This window comes from Lupinus angustifolius, chromosome LG15, assembly GCF_001865875.1.
Source record: "Lupinus angustifolius cultivar Tanjil chromosome LG15, LupAngTanjil_v1.0, whole genome shotgun sequence".
Classification (NCBI taxonomy): domain Eukaryota; kingdom Viridiplantae; phylum Streptophyta; class Magnoliopsida; order Fabales; family Fabaceae; genus Lupinus; species Lupinus angustifolius.
In genome coordinates this window covers 18,687,998-18,715,405 of record NC_032023.1, presented here as the reverse complement: position 1 = coordinate 18,715,405, position 27,408 = coordinate 18,687,998, and the positions used below count along the sequence as shown (strand labels likewise).

The following is a 27,408-nucleotide window of genomic DNA, read 5'->3' as shown; positions in this document are numbered from 1 at the left end:
AGTGTTAATGGCTCCACCATTCCCATTTCTTACATGTAGAATGATATATATTGTGCATATACAAATCAACATGCATGTAATTTATGGGTAGGATATTAGTTATTATGCAAAATAAAAAGCAATATAGAAAATGCTCTAATCCCCATTAAACAACTTAAAACAACAACCACCTTTTAGAATCTATTAGGTGAAGTCGGATACCTAAACCAAATGATATCATATTACTCTGTCATAAATCTTGTTCTTTGATACAAATATAAAAAGGTGGAGATGTAATAATTTTGATATGCACTCATACTTTTAGAATTTATGTACAAAAAAAAAATACTCTTATAATTTATAGATTAGTTTTCAAAATTGAAATTAAATTAGCATTAGAATCAGATGATAGTTTCAGTGTCATATTTTGAATTTATAATGATAGATTTATGATTATAGATATTTATTGCATCTGAGATATTCAAATTGGTTGCCAGTTGTTTTATAAATAAAACATAGCAAGGTGATATGCATCTTTGTTTGGTATCATCTACTTTGCAGTTGAAAGCAAAAGAACAAAAAACTAAGGATGAACTCAATATCAGTGCTTTGATATTTACTTGGCACTAGCTTCCCACAAAGTTTTGGTATATATGTTTATTCGTGCCCTCATCAGATTCTACACATGGACAATGGTTTCTATTGAAAATGACTTTTTTCTTAAAAGGGATTGTTTTCGCTTCTAGTTGTTATTTTACTCATTGCCACTTGTGCAATTAGAATTTTTTTCCTATAAATAGATTCGGAATCTTTTATGTGTGCAATATCACATGATACATTATACTAATCCCTTTTTAATTAGAGATTATGAAAATAAACATATTATAAATGACAAACATGTTAGCCTAAGTATAGTAAATGATTTGGTCACTTAAACCATGATAATTATCAACTATACATTGAGTAGTTTCTTAAGTATGATGTCAAAGATTCTATTTTTGTCATGTATATGGAAAAAAACTTTATCACAAGAGGTTGTATTTATTAGTTATTTTGGTCTAATGTTCATTAGAGATCTTTTATTGTAACAAAATAGGGCTTCAGATATTATTTTTTTAATCTGCAAGGCATCAAATTTCATTTTCCAATAGAAGCTATAAGTTTGGTAGATATTTAGTGTACCTGTTTTATTTAAAGGGTTGGGATATTTTAGGATTTATAAAGAAATAAAAATACTATAAAAATTGATAACATGTTGGTTGAGTAATATGCCTTTTAGTTGCATCCTTTACTTTAGTGTAGTCAATTTATGGGATGAGGATCTTCATTTCCTATTTGGTGTCTCAAGCCAATGAATAAGTTCCATTCATTTAAAAAAAAAAATTATAAAAACAAAAATTAATATTTTAATATTATTTTGTAAAGTTTGATTGGTTCAGGACATAAGGACAAAAAAATTATGGGAGAGGTAATCGTTCTCCGAATTTATGAGCATTGTATAAACAATGAAATGAATATAGGGATAGGGTAGTTGCTTTCAAGAAAGGAGAAATGGAGGGAGAAGAATGAGATGATAGTAATAACTGAATAATGAATAGTATTCTCTGATTTATCATTTATCCCTCTCCAATCATCACATAATAATATCACAATAAAGGTGATAGTGTACTGCAACTATCTTATATTGCTATAAATACTGCTTGCTACATTCTTAACTCTTAAGTCTTATATGTTTTTGTAGTCTTTCATTTCTTTGTTGGTTGCTTTGGTTTGGATTTTCAGTTGAAGCTTTATATCACTCTTTAGAAAAGTAGACATGGACAAAACACGTTTGCAACAACAAGCTTTCTTCATGCGAAACTCACTCTTTGAACAGGTTTCTTTTGCACTTTTTGTATTGTTTATATGATTGTTTCAAACATTGTCTTTTCATAAATTCGGATTATGCAAAAATGTCTGCATCAGTAAAGCTATCAGCTTTTTTTGTGTGTCTTTTTTTAGCTTCATTTACTAATATTTTAACACGTGCTAAATTTTATTATAGTAACTTAGAAAATAGGATTAGATTAGATGCATGTTACCATCAAATTTTCATAAATATTAATATCTTTCTACCACTACACTAGTGTTGAAGTATTTGAATAATTTGCATGAGTTTATTACTTTAAACCTCAATTTTATCTACTAGACTAGTCTTCTTTTCTCTTTACTACTAGTAGACAAGATTAAAAATTCGATTCTTGTTCGTGACACTTATTCGAAATACCAATCATACACCGTAAAACAGAATAGTTCCTTATTGATAGGGTTTGGGGATACCAATGGTTATACCAAACAAAAAAATCAATTTTATCACTGTATGAAAAAATCTTACTGCATAGAATAGGTGGTCATCATCTAAGTGAGTATCTTAGGATCTTTTGTTAAGGTCAACAGTCTCACTTCTTACATGTCTGCACTCTATGTTCCAATTTTAGAAACATAAGTGATTGACTTTTTACTTAATATAGATTCCACTTATGGTGGTTTCTTTCAATGGTCATTTTCTTTTTGCATTTTCACAATCCTTCCACAAGTGTAAAACAATGAACACTTTCAGTTTACAATTCTAGAACACATTAAATGAGATTGTGAGGATAGACTTCTTTATAATATGTCCCAAAATCGAATACTTCAACTTTACCAACATAAAAGAATCAATCTGCAAAAATTAATATCTTAAAAATCCAAAAAGTCTTGTACTGAATAACTTAAAGTTGCATGTACTGCATAACACCTATCCACATATAATCTTGTACTGCATAGTTACATTTAAAAATTGAGATGAGAATAAGTTGAATAACCTAACTCCTAAGAAATAAATAAATGTTTACCATAAACCTGCTATATTAAGCAGTATATAGTTAATACTTAATAGTAACAAGCATTATCATATATGTAACAATTGACCTTGCAGGAAAAAAAAATGGGATCAAAATCATATTCAATAACTTGCCCAAACATTATGGAGAGTGTGTATATAAGCTTACTTTAGAGGAGCTTGGTCCAGTGTTCTTAGTCCTACCAAATACATTTTGTGAAGCAAATAATAATATTATTCCATATGGAAAAGTAGATATGAAGAGGTTAGTATAAACATAGAATATCATGTTGTGGAAAACTCATTATGAATTTTTTCTCCCTTTTATGGAACATTTCCCCATGCACATATGGAATTACCTTGTTTCATGTTTTTTATAAGCTAAAAATATATTCATGTTGTTGTTATAGGGGTTCCTTGACGATCAATTCATTCAGCTAGAGGAATTGCAAGACGATATTAATCCTAATTTTGTAGAAGAAATTGTGATTCTTTTCTACAGTGATTCTGTCAGATTGGTCTACAAGATAGAACAAGCACTGTAAGTTGTTGAATATATATATATATGTGTGTGTGTGTGAGTGAGAGGAATGAATCACTGAATGATGATACTCTAGCTTGTTCTTGTAGTAACTTTATTGTTATATGCAGGATGAATAAACCAACAAATTTTGCTAAGCTAGACGACTATATGCATCAATTCAAGGGTAGTTGCTCAAGGTGAAATGCCTCTTAGCAATTTTTAATGCTTTAGTCTATTTCTGTAATCATAGCTTCTTTATTCTGAATTTGTGGATAATGGACCAATCATAAAACCATTGGGGGATACTAAAAACGAATTTGGTCAATTGAACTTAAGTTTAATCATTGGTGTTTTAGATTAGTGAAAAAAGTCACCTAAATCATCAACCTCCAAATTCCAGAAAAAATATTAATTTGTTTGGAAATTTGGAATCAAGAAGAGGATAGAGAGTAGAGACTTCTGCTTGGCTAATGTGGTTCTTGATGGCATTAGGCTTTGTTGGGCTTGTCTATTGGTCCAATCCAGAATAATTATTATTGCTTTGAACTTTTCTTACTATATATATATATAGCAATGATAAAAATAGTGTCCCAAATCTTATTTCAAATATTGTTTCACACTAATAAAAATGAAACAAAAATATTACATGACATATTTTTATTAGTGTTGAATAATATATGAGACAAAGATTTAAGACAAAGATAAGGTTGTCTTTATGACAACCAATCATTAAATCATTTGCTTGATACTTTCAATTTATTGACAGCATTGGTGCAAAGAAGGTGAGGAATGAATGTAACATATTCAATGAATATTGCGCAGCAGAAAACTCTGAGGGGTAATTGATATTTTTACCTCCATATATTTGAATATATTACATGCATATATGAACCTTCCTTTAATTTATTTTTAATAAAATTGATGTATAATATTGTGAGAGTACACTTTTCAGATGCTTCAGGACTTTCCAACAAATCAAGCAAGAGTATACAATTTTGAAGAAGAAGCTTGAAACTTATTTTCAGGTATCACTTTTATTTTGTCACTTTCAGGCATTATTGATTCCATATACATTAAATTGCCTCGTGCACAAATTTGTAGTCAGGTGGAGCATTATTAATTATTTGTCTTAATATTATTTCAGTTAGCAAGAGAAGCTGCTCAAAATAAGTGATTATTCAGAATGGTGCTGAAGGAAAAGTTACATTGTTGAGCAGAGCTATATGCTATATAATAAATATTCCATAATGTAAAAGAGTCATGAGTTAAGCTCTTAGGTATTATCTTGAATTAGTAACACTTCTAGATTATCTCATTTCAATGCTTCACATATTACTTAATGAATAGTTATCTTAATAGTATGGATTACTTTAACCCAACAGTTAAAGTGGGATGGAGAGATTACCTATAAGCATTGTATAAATGATCAATATAATCTTTTTATATCAAATAATGGGACTTTAAAATTTTTAATGTACTCTCTATGTCCAAAAATGATAGTAAATTTTTAATAGGCCAACAAAAATAAGGGAACAAATTTTTTAAAACAAACTACAATTATATTACACAACTTATCCCTTAATCACATATTTTCATATCTATTACTAATTATTAATGCACAATAAAGTATTGCCGAAGTAAAATCCATCCTCCTATAAAGGTGCTGTTAAGTTTACATTAAAATAATTCTCCTAATTGTTGCATTTTTTACTTACATGAATAAAATTTTCTCTCTCTTTTATATATAATATGTATTTCTTGATTACTCAATCATAATCATGATATGCAATTTCCAAATATTTATTATTAATGCGACATTAATTTGAGAAATTTTTTTACACTTTTTAACTATATTCTTAACACAAAAAAACTATTAACTATAGTATTATACCACTTTTGAGTAGATGTTGTTTCCCTTTGATTTCTCAAATGTACTTGTTAATGTTCTCATAAACTTAATTCCTCATTGTGAAAATCTTTCTACACATAAATAAAACTTTTATAATTAATAATCAAAAGTTTTGTACGATTTTATTTTTGATAAAGTAGTATAATTTTTATTTTGATCCTTATTTATAATTTTTTGGCCCACAACATTAACTTGCTTTTCTTAATTGTTGATATGGCTAACTGAAGACACATACAATACTGTCATATGCAAGACTAATAACTTAGAAATCAGACTTTATAGAGATTAAAAATAAAGGGAATAACAATTGGAGACCAAAGTTATTAATTACAATATTTGTGGAAAAGCGAAACCAAATTTTTTATACGAACCAAAATAAAACGTACTTTACTTTATAAAGCCTGAAAATTTAAGCATAATAATCAAGCCTCATAAGTATATATATTATCCCACAAAGCAAAAAAGAATGGAAGAGATGAATGAATCTATTTAGTGGCGATATCAAAGGTCTATATCACCTTTCAAAATCTCAACCTACCAGAGATATTATTATGGCGGTGGAGACGGAGTAGTTTTGGATATGCAATGGACGGTGGAGAAATAGGTGGGGTTAGAGAGAGAATGGTGGAAATGGAAAGGTTGAAAGTTGAATGAGATAAAGTAGGGTTAGAGATAGAAAAATAAAAAGAAAGATGATATATCTTTTAGATTAACCTACAAATTCTTTTACCTACATGATCACATTCTCATAACGTTATTGTATATTTGCTCATTAATGGTTGACCTAAAAGTAACATATAATGTATAGAAAAATATATAAATTAATTTTATAGTAGAATAGACTAATGTTTAATTTCAGAGTACATGTGTCATTGATTGAAGAAAAGGAGAACAAATACATTTAGTGCTTAATTTGGGTAGCCATAATTGGTCATTGTGGATGTACAAGAAAGGGTAACGATCAGAGCATGGCTATGGGTAAAAAAGGAAGGATGAAATGACAAGAGTCTCATTTTATGAATGGAAATTAAAAACAAATGTTGTCCGAAAACATTATTATGTTTATGGAATTAATTAGATCATAATGTTTTGGAATTCTCTCTACCATGATAACTATGATCACATATAACATCTTCTTTTTTCACAATTCACATAAATATAACATAATCATAATAATAAAAAACACTACAAGTAAAGGGTCATACTAAAGAGTATCCTAAAAGCACTTGTTAAGAATTTCAAACATAAAAAATATGCATTAGAAAGTAAAATGCTTCAATTTTTAAAACCTTAAATGTACCATTTACAATATATATTTTCTACTTCAATTTTCTTAGCAAGTGCCTATATGACACTCTTTAACATTTTCTTAGCAAGTGCCTATATGACACTCTTTAACATTTCCTTCCACCCCACTAAGAATACAGTTCAAAAGTTGAGAGTCAATGACAAATATTGCACATGGAACGCTTAAAGTGCACCACTAACATCTCAATCACCTTTGAATCTTCTAATAATGAGTACATTACTTTGTGCCTATGCTCTTCTTCCCCACAGGGCCACCACTTCCATATGAATGCAATTATTGCACGCATGCCACCTCCCTCGGGTTAAGCTTCTACTCTTTAGTTAAAACCTAAACAACCGAACTCTCATCAATAAAAGCAATCATGGGCAAATCAATGTGAACATACTTGGATATAATGGTATCTTGTATAAATGAGCCACCCATAAAGGGAAAAATGCGAGACAAATGAATTGTGTATTTGGGAATTAAATGGTTTATATTACTTACCACATATCATATATGCACCATCACTTGGAGCTCGATGATCTTTGTTGTGCTAAACATTGATACTCCAAGAGTTGCATGATTGCTTCAAGGATTAGAAGGCAGCTAAATCCAAAGGGAAAACCTTAGTAGTTATGATCACGCTTTTAACCTCTCACTCAAAATATAGAAATGTAAGTATAAAAATAAGAATTATATTATTTCAACTCTTTCACCAAACGACTCTATTAGCTCCAACTAAAGCTTATCCCATTCTCTTTGAAAAATGAATAGACTCAAAGTAATTTTAATATGGAGAGGAAATAATATATACATATAGTAGGTGTGAGATTAAATGGTCGATGGATAACTCATAAGATAGTTCGATGGTTATAATGGATGGTTTAAGGAATAGAGTGAAGTATTTTTCGATAAAAAATGATGGTAAAAAATTGTATGCTGTATTATTTTATTATTTTCTTATTTGTGTTGTCAAACATCTCTAATTATGGAATACCAATTCCTATAATGAGAACAAATTAAAGAAATTTTAACGATTTAAATTGATGATATAATAATTTCATGGAATTTGTCATTCAAATATTCTCAATTTTTATATATATACTCCTATCCTAAAAGATGATAAAATATTGAAAAGTCAAAAGAAAAAATGAATATGTTTTTATATTTTGTCTAACAAATTAACCAATTATAGATCATCATTTGATTATCCAGTGACAATTCATAATATAAAATTTTCAAATATTTTTATTATTTATTAAGTTGACTTTGATTTGGGATAATTTTGTTTATGACATTTGGAAATACATGTAGAATTTTATCAAGAACGTTAGAAAGCAAAGAAAGAGGTGCACGTATTTGTGTAACAGCAATATATAGCCAATTTTAGTTGTACTAGTTAGTTATATATATATAGGAAAGAGTTCGGTTTTGAGTTTGAGATTGGATCTATGATCTATGAAGAGAGACTCATTTGCATTAGATTAGACACTGAGATAGGTAATGGCAAAGAGACCAATGGCCATTTAAAACTGGAATAGCTGAAACTAGAAGAGAAGCTTTGTTACTTATAGAAAATATATTCTCATCCTCATCCTATCCTCATCCTCATCCTCATCCTCTCCTCAAACTCATCCTCAACCTATCCTCATCCTCATCCTATCGTCATTCTCATTATCATCCTCATCCTTTCCTCATCCTGATATATATATACTTTACTTTATATATATGATATAAGAAAGTGATTGTAACTAGCTTCATGGTGGTGACAATATTCCCAGTAGAGTGCATTTATATCCTCTTGCTTTTAAGGTTCATATAACATAACAAGCTTGTTAATTTCTGTGACGGAGGGAGTGCAAGAAGAGAAGGGATAATCATATCACATAGATGGACGTTGAAGCGGGGAAGGATTCAGGACTCGACGATGATGGCAAAATCAAAAGAACTGGTCTTCTCTCTCTCTCTCTCTCTCTCTCTCTCTCTCTCTCAAATCTAATGTTCCTACATCTCTTTTTATTTACTTTCTTCATATTTCAGAATTCAGATCCATCATTTCTTCATCTATAAATCTACAAATTGAAATATATATATATATATATATATATAATATATATGTGTGTGTGTATGTACGCCACCCTAACAAAAGTTATGTATTGGAAACATTTCTTTATTTTATTTTTCACTGACATTATTTTGAAGAAAAAATATGTAGTCTAGGACACTATCATTATACGTAAATCTCATGAAAAGAAATAATGAAAGATGAGGGGCTCAATGTTAAAGGGCTGCGGCTCTTACTTAGTGGTGTTAGAGGAGAGAAGATGACACAATCTTAATATCAAAAGTGAAAAAAATGGTTTCTCTAATGATGGACTAAAAGTATTTTGAATGATGTGTTAAGTATGTGTTAATAATATACTGAAGTTCTTTCTAATTTGTATGAATGGTTGCAGGGAATGTGTTAACAGCTACGACGCACATAGTGACAGTGGTGGTGGGTGCAGGAGTGCTGGCTCTAGCATGGGCAATGGCTCAGCTTGGTTGGATAGCAGGCATAGCCATTATGATTGCTTTTGCATGCATTTCCATTTACACTTACAATCTCATTGCCGATTGCTACAGATATCCACACCCTGTCACTGGCAAGAGGAACTACACTTACATGCAAGCTGTTGGTGCATACTTAGGTATCAAATACCGACAAAGATTTGTTATCTCGAATAGTGTCTCAAATCATATCCTAAACCAATGATATTAAAGTAAAAATAAAATAATAATAATAATTTAATTTTTTTAATTTACATAACATGTTTTCATTGGTCTGGCATCTAGTTTAGGACATCATTAATTTGTCATCAAATATAAGTTTAATTTTTCTTAGTTTAATTCTCACTAATTATGTTAATCATAGTAGAGGCCCAAGAACACATATCTAATAGGCCGAATCCATATGTGAGGGTATATGTTCTTCGGCTGAACTATGATAAACACATTATGATTATGAGTGTAACCATGCATTTTAGTCGCTATATATTGTGTGCACAAATTCATGACCTATTTCAATTGTTCTATAATGGGTTCCATAATTTGTCATTTGATAATTAGGTGGAACAATGCATGTGCTTTGCGGATTGGTCCTATATGTGAAGCTTGCTGGGGTTACAGTGGGATACACAATAACTACTTCAACAAGCTTGGTGTATGTATTTTACATTCACAATTTACTTGTAACAACTTTTGTAGCTGATTATATATGTATAATAATAGTACTAGATTAGTAATAATATGCAATAAGATGCATAATTCTTGTACTTTTATCTATCTGTTTATTTTCCCTGGTTTATGGTGATTATTACATATGTTGTAGGGCTATAAAGAAAGCGATTTGCTTCCATTATAAGGGCCATGAAGCTGATTGCAAGTTTTCAAATAATCCATATATGATGGCTTTTGGGATTGTGCAAATTTTCTTATCCCTAATCCCAAACTTCCACAAGTTAACTTGGCTCTCAACCATTGCTGCTATAACCTCTTTTGGTTATGCATTCATTGGAAGTGGCCTTTCACTCGCAATTGTGATCCAAGGTATGACTTTCACTAACATTTCTCCAAATGCTTTCCAACCACAATCCCAAAATCTAAAGTAGTATCTATAACATCTTTACGTAGATTTTTATGTTTTCAAAATTGTCCTTCTTTAATAAAACTCATTTATTTTATCTTTTACTCAATTAATCAATAGAGCGATCCTCCAATAAATTTTCATACCCACAAAAAGGTGATTCATGTCACTTATAAAACAATCATTAATAAATAAAGTATCACTTTGTGATCAAGGTTAAACATGTTTGATGTGATCCAAGGTTAAGCATGTTTGATGTGAACATTGGCATAACTTTAAGGTAGTTTGTCTTAGGTTATAAGATTATAAGTTCAAATCCTAAAAATAATTCGTTTGGTTGAAAGGAGACTCGTGCATGTGCATTTGTGTTACCCTTCTATATGTTGTGATAATAGACTAGTAGTTACTTCTGATACATTTTGATTTTGAACAGGGAAAGGTGAGCCAACGAGTATATCAGGAATCAAAATAGGGCCAGGACTATCAGCAGAAGATAAAATGTGGAACGTTTTCAGTGCTATGGGAAACATAGCACTTGCTAGCTCTTTTGCTACTGTTGTTTATGATATAATGGTAACAACACAATGTTTACCTATTAAGAAGCTAGACTATAAGTTATTTCAGATGCTATAGCAAATTGAATTTGATGGCCTCTATATATGCTTTATTTAGGACACATTAAAGTCACACCCACCAGAAAACAAGCAGATGAAAAAGGCCAACCTGTTAGGTATCACAGCAATGACAATTCTGTTCCTACTCTGTGGTGGCCTTGGCTATGCTGCATTCGGAGATCACACACCGGGGAACATCCTCACCGGCTTCGGATTTTATGAGCCCTTCTGGCTGGTTGCCCTAGGGAATGTATGCATTGTGATCCACATTGTTGGAGCATATCAGGTTACATCATTTTACTCATTAATATCATGTCAGCACTATATACAGATATATAGACTATAGTCAAAATTTCTTTGCATAAATGTTAGATGCCCAACTTATGTACATCAAAATTATGCTAATGTTTCTCATATGTGGTTGAAATAGGATGATATCTAATATCAATTTTTGTGACAGTTGATGGCTCAACCATTATTTCGTGTAATTGAGATGGGTGCTAATATTGTATGGCCACATTCAACTTTCATAAACAAGGAATACTCAACCAAATTGGGCAGTGTAACATTCAGATTCAACTTGTTTAGGCTAATATGGAGGACAGTATTTGTGATAGTGGCCACAATTATTGCTATGGCAATGCCATTTTTCAATGAGTTCCTTGCTCTGCTTGGTGCAATTGGATTCTGGCCACTTATTGTATTTTTTCCTATACAAATGCACATTGCTCAGAGTCACATAACAAGAGTATCATTGAAGTGGTGTGTGCTCCAATTATTGAGCTTTGTGTGCTTCCTTGTTTCAGTGGCTGCTGCAGTTGGTTCAATTCATGGAATTGCCAAGAATATCAACAAATACAAAATATTCCAATATAAGCAATAACACATAAATGATGTGTTTGAACTTTGAAACTTTATTTGAGTTTCTTAATTTTTTACTCCTCTTTAAGTAGTTAAGAATATTTCTGAGGAAAAATTGTTGTACCAAACCAACCTACAAACAAATGATGTGTTTGAACTTTGAATTTTTAACTGTGTTGTATAGTACCAATACCATGCAAATGAAATTGAATATCAACCCTAAATTTATCCCACGTGTTTTTTCCTAACATATTTGTATTGTTCAACTATTCATACAAGGAGGTTTCTTGCTACACAGAAAAGTTCATAAGTTTAGGAGATGATAAATGGATGAATCGAATATATTACTATTTGATTATTTATTTCATTTTAAAATATTTTTTTGACAGTGATATAATGTACTAGATAAACACATTAAACTTCTTCCTACTCATATGTTCAAAGAAACTTGGCATAGCCGATCATCTTTAATAATGGAGAGTCAAATATATTTTTATCCCTTTATTTTTAATGACAAAAAATATAATTTTATTGTTATCAAAGTAATAGATTTGTCATTGAAAATTACATTTCTCTATCTTAACTTCCTATCAAAAGCTTAAAAGCCCAAAAAAGGGCAGCTCAACACATTGAAATAAGGAGCTCTAGACTTAAAATTAGTGTCCATCCAATTAGGTCTTAAACATGGTAACTTATAAGGAACAATCACATGTACAATATGCCATAATAACTAACTCAAAAGACTCAAGCATAACCTCAACCATAATACAACATAAAACATTTCTTCCAAATAAAAAAATCAAACTATCATGTGGAAATTTCAAACCAAAAGAAAACTTTGTTTCACGTCTTGTTATTAGCTTCATTTTTGGGTTGCTCTTCTTATAATATTTTGGTATTTGAGTTAATATTATATTGGATTAGTAATTAATTAAGGAAAAAGTTTATAAAACTCTCTTAAACTTTATGTCTTTTATAAATAGATATCATGAACTATTTTTTCTTCCTAATTAGTCATTAAACTTTAACAATTAGTAAAATTGGTCCTTACAAACATATAATTTTAAATTACTAAAATGAAATTAAAATTAACACTATTATATAATATTTAGGAATGTTAGAAGATGTATAATATTGCAGTTTGATGACATTTCATGATTTTCAAATAAAATGGAAGATATATGTAGTGGCACTTAGTAATAATAAGATAGTAAGTGTTAGATTGTCATTCTATACAATGTTTTGGCATGTTAGACTTTGGGTAGGGTTGTTTTTTTTTTCCGATAGATATCCTCGTACTAGAGGCAATCATATCCGAGCCGAGAATATCCATAGGTATATGAGGTTAACTCTCTCAGCGGATATTTTTCATCTACAGTACTCGAACCTGAGACATTGCTTAAGGAGAATCAAACATGTACTACTTGGGATGGAGATCACTTGTCCCAAACGGTGTCTCACTCCATGTCTCAAGCCAATCAGATTGCTCCATTTTATTACTTTTTGTTTTTAAAAATTTTCTTTTATCCAAATATCAATATATAATTGATTTGGGATAGTAAATAAGCCACCGTTGAGGACACGTGATCCACTTCAATACCACTTGAACCAATTGGTTGGGTAGGGTTGTTTGCTACTTCTATTTGATGCGTCACCCAATAATCACTAAGTTTGTGTCACCCAGATTGTTAACTAAACTATATGTATGAAATAATCATTAATCATATATTATTAAATTGACCATTAATCAAATAATGTGTTAATTTCAATTTCATTGTTATTAATTTAAAATTATATGTTTGTAAGAACCAATTTCACTAATAATTAAAGTTTAAGGAGTAATTATGAAGAAAAAATAGTTAATAATATCTACTTACCAAAAACATAAAGTTTAAGAAAGTATTGTGAACTTTTCCCTTAATTTAAACTCACTTGCCATTTAGTTGATTAGTCTGTTTTTAAATGTTAGGTTAATTAGTTTTTTTATATAAAATTTTTATACAAAGTGTTTATGAAACTTTATAACTCATTTCAAGATATTCTATTTATTCAACTCAATTCATTCAATATCATTCTATTTATTAAATTCATTCAATCATCAAAGTATACAATTCTTTTCCTACTCTTTGATTTCTATCTGCTCTTAGATTTATCAATGTGGAATAGAAATCATGTATCCAATAAAATATTCTTATGTGGCTTTCTTAAACAATAAGTGTCATTATGAAGTAATGATGATGAAGAGCTTAAGATGGTTAAGCAAGACCTAAAGATGAGTAGATGACATCCCATTCTGTTGTTGGACCTCAACCAGAATTTTGCTCTCTTTTATGTGTCATCCGATTAATTGTTGTCACGTGGGCACTTTTTTATTTGCAATTAGTTTATTTATTTATGATTCTTTCATTTTTTTGTATTTAATAATAAGAATATTAATAAATAAATAAATTTGTTAATAATTATTATTATAGTAAACAATACCTTTTATCTTTACTAATTAAATAATACTAATTGACTTTTTTAAACCTTTTTAAATATTTTACTTTAACAATTTTAAGAGTAAGACCGTTATTTATTTTGTATCTTTCTTTCTTATCAAATTGAAAAACGGTTGTTATCATTGATATTTTCCATGTTATCTCGTAGAATAGTAACATACGTCAGATCAATATTTTTTTCCATCTTAACCTTATTCATTAATTATCAATTAAATATAATTAATTTGAGAGTTTAGTAATAAGATTATAGTTTTTTCATATTATACTTTTTGCTCCATATTAAGAAGCAATTTCAGTTTTTATTATTGTCTATCTCACGTCTTGAAACGAGAAGACAATTAAAGAATAATGTAGTTTGTGCTATTAATTTCTCTTCAATTAAATAAAATGATTTATTTAATAAATAATAAACAATAAAATAAATGTTGTAGATTGAATTATTAATATAATTAATTTGGGAGTGTAGTAGTAATGTTATAGCTTGTGACATTATTACCTTCTACTTCATATTGAGAATTGGTTGTGCTCATTAGTACTAAATCTCCATCTCTTGAAGAGAGAAGAAAGCTAATGACCAATGCAATATTTTTATTACCAACTACATTTTAATTAAATAAAACAATTTTTTGAATAAAAAAGAAATATTAATATAAATTATTATAATTAAACAATTAATATAAATTAATTGGAGAATTTATTAGTAAGATCAGTACCCATGTCTTATCTTATATTTTGCTAATGGTAAAAATACTTACGACCATTAGTACTTATTGTCAATGTCATATCTCGAAGCAGGAAGATGATTAATGACTAATGCAATTTTTTTTTTGGCTATTAATGCTCTTTTAATTGAATAAAAGATGTTTTAATAAAGTCTAGTTAAAATAAATTAAATAAATTGAGAGTTGAAAGAATGGTGGCAATTATTATCATATATTTTTTATTTTCTACTTGGCAACTTACCTTTTAACCCTAAACTACATGAATGTGTAGAAAAGCAAAATCAACTTTTAATATTTATAATAACTATGATATTTTATTTTAATAAATATATATTTAATAATTAAATAAGTCTATGACTAGTATATATAATATTAATATATTCTTTGATTCATAATCGAATGTCGGACCGATAAATTTGGACCAATAACATTTTTTAAATTGACATAAAATAGTGTTTTTTATATTTTGTTCGCAAAAAAAATAACGATTCCAAATTATACATTGAGAATTGAACCACAATAAAATGTAAGGATAAAATTAAGATTTATTATATTGCTAAGGAAAAAAACATAATTGAAATGTGAAATATAGAGGGAATTTGACAAATGGTATGATGATATTTTATCTGACCAAATGGAAAAGGGTTGCATAAAAAAAAGTGAGGTTCTTAAATAAAAACTACAACATAAGATTTGTAAACAAAATCTATAAAATCAGATAGCATAGGCATAAAGTCAAATAGTTCATAACGCATATCTCTCTCATACTCAAGGTAAATACACTCTTACTCTCTCCCAACCCAAACTCATTCATTATCTTCACACAAATGATTATTTCTCATTTATTTATTTATTTATTTTCTTATGCAATGCATATATTTTGGAATTTCTTCATCAAAAATTTCAGAGTTGGTTCATCCTTACTTAAACTGAAATATTTGTAAGATGAGAAAGGAGGTGATGGAGGTGGAAAATGGAATTAACCCAAATTCGAGTGATCTTTTCGATGATGATGGGAGGCTCAAAAGAACAGGTTACATTTCTCTTTTTTTCTGTTACTAAATTTCTTAATAACGACTCTCTTCTTATTTCATCCGAGACATTAGACATTCATAGTGTTATTTTTAAGAAATTATTACATGTTTTTAGACCTTCCAATTATCTGTTTTGAATAATTAATTTTGACTAATTAGTGTATCATCAATGCAAATTTAAAAAGGGAATAATATATGTATTGTTAGTATAAAAATTTACACAAAATTAATATATCGTCTAACTTTTATTTGTATTACTTATATTTAAAGTTAATAATAGTTAAATTTTAACAGTAAATATACAATAATAGTATAAAAAATTTAATAAAATGTAAGTGGAAAAACAAATATAGATTCACTACCTATTACTTACCTACCATATCATTTATGAAAAATTGTAATTTTACAAATAACATTAATCAATTTTTTTGTAATACATTAAAATTTTAATTTTAATTAAAATTTAATCATCAATAATAAAACAAAAATCATAAATATATTTATCTATAAATATGATGTTTTGTATATATTTTTATATAAGTTTTTCTCTAAGTAACGTGTGAAATAGGGATCATATGTCTCAAAATATTTACATTCATTCATAACTAACTTTTCCCAAATAATATAAAAATGTTATTTTATGTTTCTAATTTTTTAATTAAGTGATATTTTTAATTTGACCAAAAATGAAGATAGATAATCTATGTTAGGATCATGTATATCTTTTTTTTGGTACATATTTTTTTTTTAATTTTTAGGAAACGTGTGTATCTGCATCTGAGCATCACTGAGTTAAGATATTAACTTCGTTAAAAACAAAAGTTTGAAGCAATAAAAAAACAATATCTAGATGAATTTATGATAATAATGTCATATTATAAAATAAAAAATAATCTCAAAATATGCCTTGCCGTTTCATCCCCAAATTCCATCAACAGCTAATCATATATAGTAAAAGTTGGTTTTATTCAAACTGATTTCTAAATATAACTAAAAACAATTTTGTTCAAAATTTTGTTTGACAATGCAAGAAGAAAGAGACAAAATAGATCTTCGAAAAAATGATATGGAGCCAACTAACTATGGGAATATATGAGAAAATGATATTTTATTAATTTTTGTTGGCCAAACAGATTTGTGAAAAATATTATTTTTCCTTTTGGCTATATATCAAATCTCCCACTTTAACACAGCTGTTAATATTCTAAAACTGTTATAAATGTATTATTCAAAAGCTGTAAGCGATGCATGAGTGGTATTTATTTGTTGGATATATGAATGAGGGAGAAATGGATAGATTTGGATTGCAATGGATAAATAGAAAGTCATTAAATCAATCCATATAAATTTATTTAAAATATATTTCAAAATTATCCATATTTAAATTTAATGGATAAATTTTAATATATTTATGAATCATTTTAATGGATATGAATAGATTGATATCCAATTCATTTAATTTTTCATTGAATCTAAAAACACATCTAAGAAAATCTTTCATTTAATAACTATTATATCAATAAAACACTTTTTAAAATCACATTTTCAAAAATCATTTTTCTAAACTGTTTTAAATTGCTCTTTTGAACTTTTAAAAACCTTTTTTTCTTTTAATATTCTACCAGCAATGTTTAAGGTTATACGATAATGTTTTTAAGAAATATTTAATATGTTACGTACTTAATACTGAACTTTTATTATTAACTATATTCATTATTATATAATTTATCTCAATTTAAATTTAATAAAAAATTCAAAGTGAGAGATATGATAAAAAAGTGAGAATTGACATAGTAAATAAAATTGAAAAGCAAATAACATTATTTTTGAATGTTTTTTATTGGATAGATTGAATATCCATCCAAATGGATATATTCATTATATATAATAAATAAATTTAAATTCATCTATCACTAAAGTTATCTATTAAATTCTAATCATTTAAATTCATTTGCTCCAATGAATATATTTAATTTTTTGGATAAATTATCGATAATTTTGTCACCTAATCAATTTCATATATTTATTGCTATGATTACTTTTTTTTAAGTATTTTTAATTTCCCCATTTCTTTTATAGAAAATATCCCACGATTTGCTGTCATTCTTCATCGAATCGCCTGAATAGATTTAGCAATAATGGAATTTCTGTTTTTTTTTTTTACTGAATTACATGAAATTTTATTCTTCAAATCTTACTTTACATTCATGCACTATCAAAAATATTCTTTTGACCTTCAGCAAAATGGAGCAGTACTAACTATGGCTATTTATGTAAATAAACACCCCTTCCTTCAAATTTATATAGTCATACCCTACAAATGATTTAGTTTGTTACCTAAGTAATTCACTGAAGGGAAACCATTAATTATACTAAAAAAATAAAAAAAATTATATTTTTTTGCTAATAAAATAGACTCTATCCTTTTATGGTTATTAATATTTGTGTTGAAATTAATGAACAAGTTTGTTTAAATGCAAGCAGGGACAGTGTGGACTGCATCTGCACATATAATAACAGGAGTAATTGGAGCTGGTGTGCTATCTTTAGCATGGGCCATGGCTCAATTGGGATGGTTCCTTGGAATAATTAGTATATTGCTTTTTTCTGCTATTACTCTCTACACTTCCATTCTTCTTGCTGATTGTTATAGATCACCTCACCCTGTCACTGGTAAAAGGAATACTACTTATATGGATGCAGTTCAAGTTCACTTAGGTATATTAATCTTACCTTAACATATATACCAATATTATTACTTTACTTAACATTTAATGTAATATAATAAATAACTCTTTGTGTTGTGTAACTTTAACTTTTTAGGTGGAAAAATGCATGTGTATTGTGGAGTAGTCCAATATGGTGTGCTTGCTGGCTATGGAATTGGTTACACAATAACTATAGCTTTAAGTGTGGTGTAAGCTCTTTTATTTTCTCTCTATAGGGTTAATTACTTTAACATCATTTATTACTTAGGCCTAACTAATACTGAATATCAATAAGACGTTAGTCTAGTGGTGTAAAACATGCTAGATCTTCAGGATGACCAAAATGTCAAGAGTTCCATTTCCGAGAAAGACACTTGTTGGATTACGTAGTGATTCAGAAGATGTTTGCAAATATTTTATTCTCCAATTGTTGTGTGGAGTTGAATTTGTAATATGAAATTTGCATATTTGAAAGGACAATATTGAAAAACGATTGCTACGCAAAGAATGGGATTGAAGCTTCATGCAGATTCTCTAATAATCCATACATGATTGGTGTGGGAATAATTGAAATAATATTATCCCAAATCCCCAATTTTCACGATCTGGCTTGGCTCTCAATCCTAGCAGCGATTATGTCTTTTGGGTATTCATTGATTGGTGTTGGACTTTCACTTGCAACCGTTATCCAAGGTTACTTATTACTTTCTTTCCACTACTATAGTGTGTTTCAAAATTTAATACAATATCAAAATGGATAAGTTATATATCATTCAATTTCATTTTGGAGATGCTAATTGCTAAATACATATAAATATAACTTACGGGAAAACTTGAATTTGATCAGGGAAAGGAGTTAAAACCTATTTATTTTGGAACACCCACGAGCATATTTCAGGAGATGATGTATGGAATAAGCTTGCTGCACTTGGAAACATTGCACTTGCTAGCGCCATTGCTCAAATTTCAATAGACATACAGGTAAGAACATATATATATATATATATGGACATGCAAATATGCAATAGAAATATTAAAAAAAAGATGCCACATGATCCATAATTAACAAAGATTCGTTATTTGTTTTTGGGAGAGTGGTTATAAGATGTTTATTGATATGGAAAAATACAGGACAGTTTAAAGTCATCACCAGCAGAAAATAAGGTGATGAAGAAGGCAAACGTGTTAGGTATGTCAACAATGGCACTTGTCTTCCTCTTATGTGCATGCTCTGGATATGCTGCATTTGGGTCACACACTCCTTCCAACATTCTCATGAGCACTGGTTTTCGCAACCCATTGTGGCTAGTTGATTCAGCCAATGTCTTCATTATAATACACCTTATTGGTGCATATCAGGTTCTTATATTCTGTCATATTCATTCCTATATAAGTATATATCATGCTTAACATTTCAAGTAGAATATATACATCTTGAATAATTTGTGGAGTGCAGGTACTTATCCAACCTTTTTATCATATAGTTGAAATATTAGCTAGTGAAAGGTGGCCAAACTCAAGTTTTATAACAAAGGAGTACCCTGTGAAGATTGGAAAGATGAAAACCAGCATGAATTTATTTAGGCTAGTTTGGAGGTCTATATTTGTGGTTGTAGCAACTGTGCTAGCCATGGCATTACCTTTTTTCAATTACATGCTTTCACTTCTTGGTGCCATTGGATTCTGGCCTTCAACAATATATTTTCCAGTGGAAATGCATATTGTGAGAAAGAAGATCAGAAAAGGATCATTCAAATGGATTGGACTTCAAACTTTGAGCCTTGTGTGCTTGATTGTGTCATTGGTTGCAGCATGTGGAGCCATTCAAGGGTTGAGTAAAGCTGTTGGTAAATACAAGCCCTTTATGTATAAGGAATAGTCAACTAATTATAAGTAAGAATATATGTATGGAAAAGAATTCAATAAAAGTGTCACATCATATCTTTTTTCTTTGGCTTTTATGCACCTTTGATTGTAAGCACAGCCACTAATTAGAGAAGCCGTGTAAGTTTTTTTCATTAATCTTGATTAATGAATAAAACAAAATTATTAAATAATAAAATAGATTATTTAAAATATGTATAAATTTAATAAATCTGTTGTTTCAATACAGTCGTACACATACATTATCAATCATTTTATGTTGTCGGAAATTTGTAACTAAAAGAATGAGCTAAATTCTTACTATATACTACCGATTAGTTCATTTTAACTTCCAAACACATCGTCGGAAATTTGTGTAACTTATGGCAACATAACAGTAGGATTTTGTATTTGATTTGCAACACAATTTAATCGACTTTATACTGAATATCCTTTAGGAAAATATCAACAATAAATAAGGTATTCCATTAGCCAATAGTATAATCTACACTTTATTATGTTTACCAACCACTCTTGAAACTAAATAAACAGCAGGTAGATGAAATGCACCAAAAAGTAAAAGAAAACCATGCTAGAAGATTGATGAAAGAAACAATTTGGTACAAGATAGCGTTCACATAAATGAAAAGCCAAATAAGCCATGAGCAGAACTATCATCTGCTAGCCACCATCTCATTACAAATGATTTTTTGAACCATTTCCCCCTTCTAAGCCAACTAGCTAAAATGACAACTTGTTTACATTTACATAATGTATGAACCATATCACACCACAAGCAAAAGCAAACGAAGTTCCAAATCCTATAGAATCAAAGTACGGAAATATGTTAGAAGGTTTGTTTGTGAGACAATTCACAGCTCTGAAGATGTTATGGATGTGACCACGTTTTTAAGCATCTCCGTCATGCAGTGCGTACATGATCATGACAGCACCATCCCCAAAACCTCACTTTGTTTTCACTGCCATCATTTGCATCGGCCCATTTGTTTTCACTGCCTAACTTCAACTCAGAATCTGCACAGCAATAGCCCCAACAAAGCATAAGGTAGCAGGACATCCTAATTCACTACAAACTCATCCTCCTACAAAAGACAAAACCAAAGAGGATATTATGAAAGACATGCATATTCACATTGGAAGTGTTGAAAAACATGCTTTTCACTAGCTTCTATAAAGAAACTGACCTAACCCGTCTCAAGTTTATACAACACTTCCAAGTCTGACATCTGGCTATACACAATACCAATAGAAAGACAAATAATAGTTAGCAAACAAACAAAGCATCATATGAAATTTTGTAAGAATGAAACAAAAGGTCGGGTTTGGTCTCTGAGCCTCTCTACACAAAACAAGTCAGGTACTTAAGCAGTTACTGGAAACATAGCACGTATAGTGGTGCAGGACCTGCGACCACATATTCACCAGTCAGAAAATTGACCAAGCAACTCAATGACCATGGAAATCAATTGATCGTCGAATTAACTTGAAACAATGACGGAAACATACTACCTAAAAACAGTGGCTCATAACAAATCAGGAAAAAAAAATAGGGGCAGACCAGATTCTGATTGGATATAAATGTTAACAAGCTATAGTAAAGAAAAATTAATCAAATTAGTCGCAGACAAAAAAAGGCAAGATTATACTCTCATTTACTCTGATAACTGCTACTAAATCAAAGTGTGAGGAGTGTTATAAAATTAGTTCATCCTTATTATGGCAAAACAGAGAGATTAGAAGATTCAAAACCTTCACTTCTTCCACCAAGATATTTTGAAATACTCTTTTCCATGAAAATACCCACTCCTCAGAACTGAGCTCGATCTGCAACACAAACATCACCCTGCAAAGATCCCTGACTCTCACTATCTCCCAGATTTTCAGTTTTATCACTGCCATCCACAACAGTTCCTAATCCAAAAGCCCTCAATCAAATGAAGAAACTCACCTTGCAATTGAGGTTCTGGGTGCTGGCACTAGGTACATAGTCTGAAAGATCAGCCCCTGTTGTGAAATTACAAGCTTTGTCTAGTGGTTGATCCATATCAAGGGCAGTTGATGCAGTTTCTACACCCTCCAAGCAGTCTAAATCCAGATCCTGAGCTTTATTCCCATTGACTCCATTCTGAAACGGATCACCAACTTGTAATTAAGGAACTTCACATGAACCAAAACATCCTGATTGAAGGTTGCTCCACTGGTTCAACAGGCTTACCTCATTCTGAACGTCTGGACTCCTTGATTTCTGCCTATCAAATGTGGAGTCAACACCACCTGTTTCACTAATCTGCAAGTCAGGTCTTTCAGCACATATTGCACTTCCTACAAGACTATCAGATGACTTAATTTCACAAATGCTGTCGGAATCTTTCATTGTTGAACCATCTAACCTAACCCCTTCAATACAATCAATACTCATTTGAGATGTACCACCTGATCTACTGGTACAACTTTCAGGAGAAAAACACTCTAGCCTCTGTGGGCTAACAGAGGCTCGTTTTTCTGGTTTGCTTGGCTTCACATCCATAATTTCAGTGTCATTTTTCCTCTTGATGCATCTCTCAGCAGACCCAGAATAGCACTTTGTAGCATCCTCATCTGCTTTTTCAGCTAAATGGCTCATATGTCTTGGAATCCGAGTACGTCTATAACCATCTGGAAAAACAAATGCAGGGAGCTGCTTCCGACGAACATGAGAAACATAAATTTCCATCCCTGGCTTCCAATATGCATACATATTTATTTCATGTCTGAATTCATCAACTGTTCCACGTATATCAAATTGCTGGCCTTCTTGACCTTTTACCCCCTCTTTCCTTTGCAAGCCCATGAAAAATGAAGAATGTGCACAAGGCTTCAATGTATCTGCATACTCATGAGGATAAGGATGACACTGCAATATCCCATTCGTATCCCGTTCTATCTGCTCAGAGATAAATGAAAAACATATGTTAATATATAACAACAAAAAATTTAATTTGCCAAATGTCCAAAGATAAGATGTTTCCAATGAACAAAGTCAGAGGAAAGTCTTATTACAGAGTACAACAACACAACCTTGAGGGTAAGCTGTCTCAACCGAGACTCTATCCAACCCTTCCACGGTAGTAAATCATCAGCGTCTACTGCAATTATGTCCACTTGTAAATAGTTGTTGTACGCCTCAAAAAATAGATATGGCTGGAAAAGTGCACTCCACTGAGCTTTGTTAAGCTCAATTTCCTAACAGTAAAATACCAATCAGATACAGAGATAGTCACAAAATTATTGTAAAATAAGAATAAAGACTCCTCTTACGTCACAGATCCTGTTGCCATGGCGTAACTGTTCCATCATAACACGAAGAGTGCTTGCTGAGACATTGTAACTGGAATTCATGCAAGGGTATGCAGGAGTAATTATTGGCATAATGTGAAATCTGTCTCGGGGGTTTCTACGAGGATCCCATATAGGGAAACCCAGTTCATTTTCTTCAATAGAGCATAGCATTACAGGGTTAGGCCATCGCCACTGTGTATAGACCCTAAAGAATCGAGTGACCAACATACTAGGGATTGCATTTGGGTAAAGCTGGCAAACTCGAGCAACCAAAAGGGCCCAATTTACACCACCAAGGAATCCGGTAACCTAAATATTCGGAAAGAAAGGAACGAAGACAGCAAAATAAAAGCTAATGTCAGTGGAGATGAAAACCTATTAACGTTGTATGTTATAGGGAAAAATAAAGAACTATAAAGGTTGTAGAGACACTCATACATTTGAATAAACACCACGCCTTTTAGCCCAAAACTTTAAACATCTCAGTGCAGTTCGGAAGTGCTATCATTGTCAAGGGTTAATGGACTATCAAAATTAATAAGACGAAAGAACATTAAATATAATATATCAATGAACCAAACTAAATAAAATATATAATAACCTCAACATTTGGAACAAGTTTAAGAATTTGATCTGCCACACGGCAGCCATTAAGACTTCGAACAGTTGGCTCGTCAACATCATGCAGAACAGAACCATCTGAGATATCCAGGTCCTGTGGATAAGTGAGTTTCAAAACCATATCAAAATCATGACAAGTTTAAAATAAACGAAAAACAAAACAAAAAACCAAGTTGGAAGATTGAGAAAGTACCAATGGAAGAAAAGCCAAAGCATTGTGCTTTTTTTCTCTTAGAAACAATAAATAATGCAAAATAAACATGAAATGGATGGGTGGTAACAAAGACAATCCTGATTAAAGCATAAGGAGCTTCAAACTTTATAATTCATGGTGTGCTTATCTTAGGAAAGCCCTCATATTCTTAATGCAAGATGAAAGCCTTTGTAATAAAAAACATCCAGATAAAAATGAGCTCTCAAACTATAATAATAAAAAAAACAGCTTTCAGAATGGACAAAGGCAATGTTGAATACGGTAACCCAACTTACTTCTGGGACAACTAAATGAGATATGCTTGCATACAGCAAATCTATAGATATTCCCTGGAACTTGAATTTCATTACTGGGACATGTGCATCAGGAACTGGATGGAGTTCAGTAACTTCTTCCATTTCAGCGAGGATGTTATGCAAAAGCATAAAGAAGTCTTCCTACAAAAGTGATATATTGTCTAAAATATAACAATTACAAGGATAATACTAAATTGAAAAAAGTAACCAGCTGCAGTGTCTCACCTCTCGATTCACATAAGAAGGACCAACACACAAAGTGTCTATGTCAGCTCCAGGCCCATGCACCTGGAAATGATTGAATTGGTGCAATATTAACAAATACCTATAGAACAGAAACTTACAAAACAGACAGCAGAACATGCTATAAGACAACGATATTATGGCTCATCTACTTTTTGCTAATATTTTCTTGAGAATAGAATATCATGTTTTGCTATGAGAACATATGAGCCCAATAGAAGGTGATAATACTCATGCAGGCAAAAGATTAAGACATTTTATGATAACAGTGGAATAAATTTCAATAGAAATCATCACCCAACAGTTATTTGTTGACAGTGACTGAAGTGTAATATTGGTACAAATAATCAATTGTTACAATTGGACTCCAGCACTACCACGGCCTGGGGAATCAAACATTATTGTGACACTCATCAGCATATACACGAAACACATCAGGTGTCTCTTTCTTGAGTGGCAGTTAGCTGTCGAGTGTTAAGCAGAAAGGGACTGCCATACCAATTATTGTGAGATTATTTTGTCTACAAAATTTGGCTTTCCAAATTCCAGGCATATAATGATGATGAATCAAGTCAAGGAGTATCGGCGAGTCTTAAGTTGAAGTCCACCAAACTCCAAATGATAAAAAGAAATTAGCAATTATCCCTTGTGTACATATTTTCACTTCACCGCACGCAAATGCAAGCACTAAAGTGAGCCTGGAAATACAAGCATACTCACCCCTAGTCGATAAGAACCAAAAGTGAAAATCACAGCATTTGCATCCTCAACCATCTGATCTGTGTAGCCTCGCAGGCGTGTCAACTGCTTCACCCAGCTTTTTACAACCTACGATGACAGACAATTTTGTTACAATAAAAGTTAAAATTTAATGACAGTGAAACACCTCAATCATGACTGGAAAAAGTACCATCATTAAGCCATCATATCACTGGCAATGAAGAACATAATGAATCCTTAACATTCCAAACATGTTGTTCAATGTGTAACAATATAAAACAAGTTTCATAATGTTTTTTCAAAACTTGGAGGAATATCATTACCATAAATTAAATACAGAATAATAATAACATAAATATAAGGTTAGAAAGACACCAAAAATGGTAAATGGAACACCTCGGTAATTACTAATTAATAAAGGACAAAATACACTAACCTCCTTCAGATGTGACTTAATTCCACTTGACACTAGTCTTGTTGCAAAAAGTTACACTCATTTTTCCAGAGTAATGATAACATAAACATCAATGGAGGTTGGTGAAATTTCCAAAACAAACTGTGTCAGGTGCAATTAAGGAAAGTTACACTGACCTCTCTTGATATTTGACATGATTACACTTAACACCCCCTCTTGTTATAAAAGTTACACTCATCTATGCAGTGTAATGATTATATATAAACCTCAAACTCTCAAAGGTAGTTGGTGTAATTTTTAAAACCAGATGCGTCATCTGTCAAGTGCAATTAAGGGAAATTACGATGGCATCACTTCAGATTTGACTTAATTACACCTAACACTTTCAACAGCTACGTTCATCTCTTCTCAGGGGTTCTGCGTAATTTCAATTATCATCACCATCCCTTTAAGGTAATTTTCACATTAATAGTTCAAATATAACTAGCAAAATAAAATGATTTTTCACTGATAACCAAGTTGATAAAAAAAACAAGATGAGTGAGATGACGTCACCTGATCAAGGCGGCGAAGAACCTCTTGTCTAGTTGCAGTTTCTTCATCGCTCTCGTAAAGCCCCGAATCAACCAAGAACTGAGGCAGAAAACGAAATCAAATCGATTTACAGAACAATAAGAAAAATGCGAAGGTTCGGAGTGGAATGGTGAGATGAATTAGAATGAGTAGTTAGTTACCTTCTCCAATTCTAGGTTACGGTTGAAATCAGCATCGGTGGGACCGGCAAGAGAGATAGGCTTTGTGATCCCGTATTCTGGCGTAGGTGGGGGCGGTGGTGTAAAAGCGGCACCGTTGGGAGTATCGGAAACCGCCATTTGTGGAGGAAACAAACTAACCTAACGAGAGTGAAATAGTTGGCATGTATGTGAGTTTCTTTGTTTGACTCCAAAAACAGAAGCCCTAAATTGATTGATCTCACAAAAAAGAGGAAATATCGAGAATAGGGATTTGGATTTGGATTTGAGTGGTGGGGTGGGTTAAGGCAGCTTTTTGTTTGGTTTGGTTTAGGAAAATTG

General features: G+C 30.8%; 4 protein-coding genes across 25 annotated transcripts; 3 read left to right on the top strand and 1 right to left on the bottom strand.

The window, feature by feature from the left end:
• On the top strand, positions 1,692–23,550 carry LOC109328016 (histidine-containing phosphotransfer protein 4-like). Of its 2 annotated transcripts, XM_019561253.1 has the most exons (7): positions 1,692–1,855; positions 3,250–3,380; positions 3,491–3,559; positions 4,129–4,200; positions 4,315–4,387; positions 4,507–4,562; positions 23,539–23,550. In XM_019561253.1, exons 1-6 carry the CDS (start codon positions 1,796–1,798, stop codon positions 4,534–4,536), a joined length of 435 nt encoding a protein of 144 aa, XP_019416798.1. In that variant the 5' UTR covers positions 1,692–1,795; the 3' UTR covers positions 4,537–4,562; positions 23,539–23,550. The 2 variants fall into 2 exon arrangements, with proteins under 2 accessions (XP_019416798.1, XP_019416797.1); XM_019561252.1 differs by lacking the exon at positions 23,539–23,550 and having other exon boundaries at positions 1,693–1,855; positions 4,507–4,652.
• LOC109328014 (amino acid permease 8-like) lies at positions 8,355–11,886 on the top strand. The gene is made up of 7 exons (XM_019561248.1): positions 8,355–8,513; positions 9,019–9,252; positions 9,671–9,764; positions 9,933–10,150; positions 10,621–10,760; positions 10,860–11,087; positions 11,262–11,886. Exons 1-7 carry the CDS (start codon positions 8,453–8,455, stop codon positions 11,682–11,684), a joined length of 1,398 nt encoding a protein of 465 aa, XP_019416793.1. The 5' UTR covers positions 8,355–8,452; the 3' UTR covers positions 11,685–11,886.
• Positions 15,722–20,517, top strand: LOC109328013 (amino acid permease 1-like). Of its 2 annotated transcripts, none has more exons than XM_019561247.1 (7): positions 15,722–15,915; positions 18,401–18,634; positions 18,740–18,833; positions 19,100–19,317; positions 19,472–19,605; positions 19,756–19,983; positions 20,109–20,236. In XM_019561247.1, exons 1-7 carry the CDS (start codon positions 15,828–15,830, stop codon positions 20,118–20,120), a joined length of 1,008 nt encoding a protein of 335 aa, XP_019416792.1. In that variant the 5' UTR covers positions 15,722–15,827; the 3' UTR covers positions 20,121–20,236. The 2 variants fall into 2 exon arrangements, with proteins under 2 accessions (XP_019416792.1, XP_019416791.1); XM_019561246.1 differs by having other exon boundaries at positions 15,726–15,915; positions 20,081–20,517.
• LOC109328011 (nuclear poly(A) polymerase 4-like) lies at positions 21,065–27,408 on the bottom strand. 20 transcript variants are annotated; one of them, XR_002105379.1, is made up of 14 exons: positions 27,070–27,408; positions 26,891–26,968; positions 25,921–26,028; positions 25,183–25,245; positions 24,937–25,098; positions 24,428–24,541; positions 24,265–24,327; positions 23,806–24,135; positions 23,566–23,730; positions 22,724–23,431; positions 22,457–22,633; positions 22,018–22,351; positions 21,693–21,912; positions 21,065–21,590 (listed from the first exon to the last, which is right to left on the bottom strand). XR_002105379.1 is itself a non-coding variant. In XM_019561241.1 (13 exons), exons 1-12 carry the CDS (start codon positions 27,205–27,207, stop codon positions 21,709–21,711), a joined length of 2,136 nt encoding a protein of 711 aa, XP_019416786.1. In that variant the 5' UTR covers positions 27,208–27,408; the 3' UTR covers positions 21,065–21,590; positions 21,693–21,708. The 20 variants fall into 20 exon arrangements, 8 of the variants coding, with proteins under 8 accessions (XP_019416786.1, XP_019416788.1, XP_019416784.1 ...); XR_002105382.1 differs by having other exon boundaries at positions 22,258–22,351; XR_002105383.1 differs by having other exon boundaries at positions 21,693–21,738; positions 22,258–22,351.

Coding starts and splice junctions, on each gene's coding strand:
- LOC109328014 (XM_019561248.1), top strand. CDS start 8,453: ATGGACGTTGAAGCGGGGAAGGATTCAGGACTCGACGATGATGGCAAA. Junction 8,514..9,018: donor TGGCAAAATCAAAAGAACTG/GTCTTCTCTCTC, acceptor GAATGGTTGCAG/GGAATGTGTTAACAGCTACG. Junction 9,765..9,932: donor ACTACTTCAACAAGCTTGGT/GTATGTATTTTA, acceptor CATATGTTGTAG/GGCTATAAAGAAAGCGATTT.
- LOC109328011 (XM_019561237.1), bottom strand. CDS start 27,207: ATGGCGGTTTCCGATACTCCCAACGGTGCCGCTTTTACACCACCGCCC. Junction 25,246..25,920: donor TTGGTTCTTATCGACTAGGG/GTGAGTATGCTT, acceptor AATCATTTCCAG/GTGCATGGGCCTGGAGCTGA. Junction 22,634..22,723: donor GTCCAGACGTTCAGAATGAG/GTAAGCCTGTTG, acceptor GATCCGTTTCAG/AATGGAGTCAATGGGAATAA.
- LOC109328016 (XM_019561253.1), top strand. CDS start 1,796: ATGGACAAAACACGTTTGCAACAACAAGCTTTCTTCATGCGAAACTCA. Junction 1,856..3,249: donor GAAACTCACTCTTTGAACAG/GTTTCTTTTGCA, acceptor TTGTTGTTATAG/GGGTTCCTTGACGATCAATT. Junction 4,201..4,314: donor GCAGCAGAAAACTCTGAGGG/GTAATTGATATT, acceptor TACACTTTTCAG/ATGCTTCAGGACTTTCCAAC.
- LOC109328013 (XM_019561246.1), top strand. CDS start 15,828: ATGAGAAAGGAGGTGATGGAGGTGGAAAATGGAATTAACCCAAATTCG. Junction 18,635..18,739: donor TGCAGTTCAAGTTCACTTAG/GTATATTAATCT, acceptor TTAACTTTTTAG/GTGGAAAAATGCATGTGTAT. Junction 19,606..19,755: donor AAATTTCAATAGACATACAG/GTAAGAACATAT, acceptor GGAAAAATACAG/GACAGTTTAAAGTCATCACC.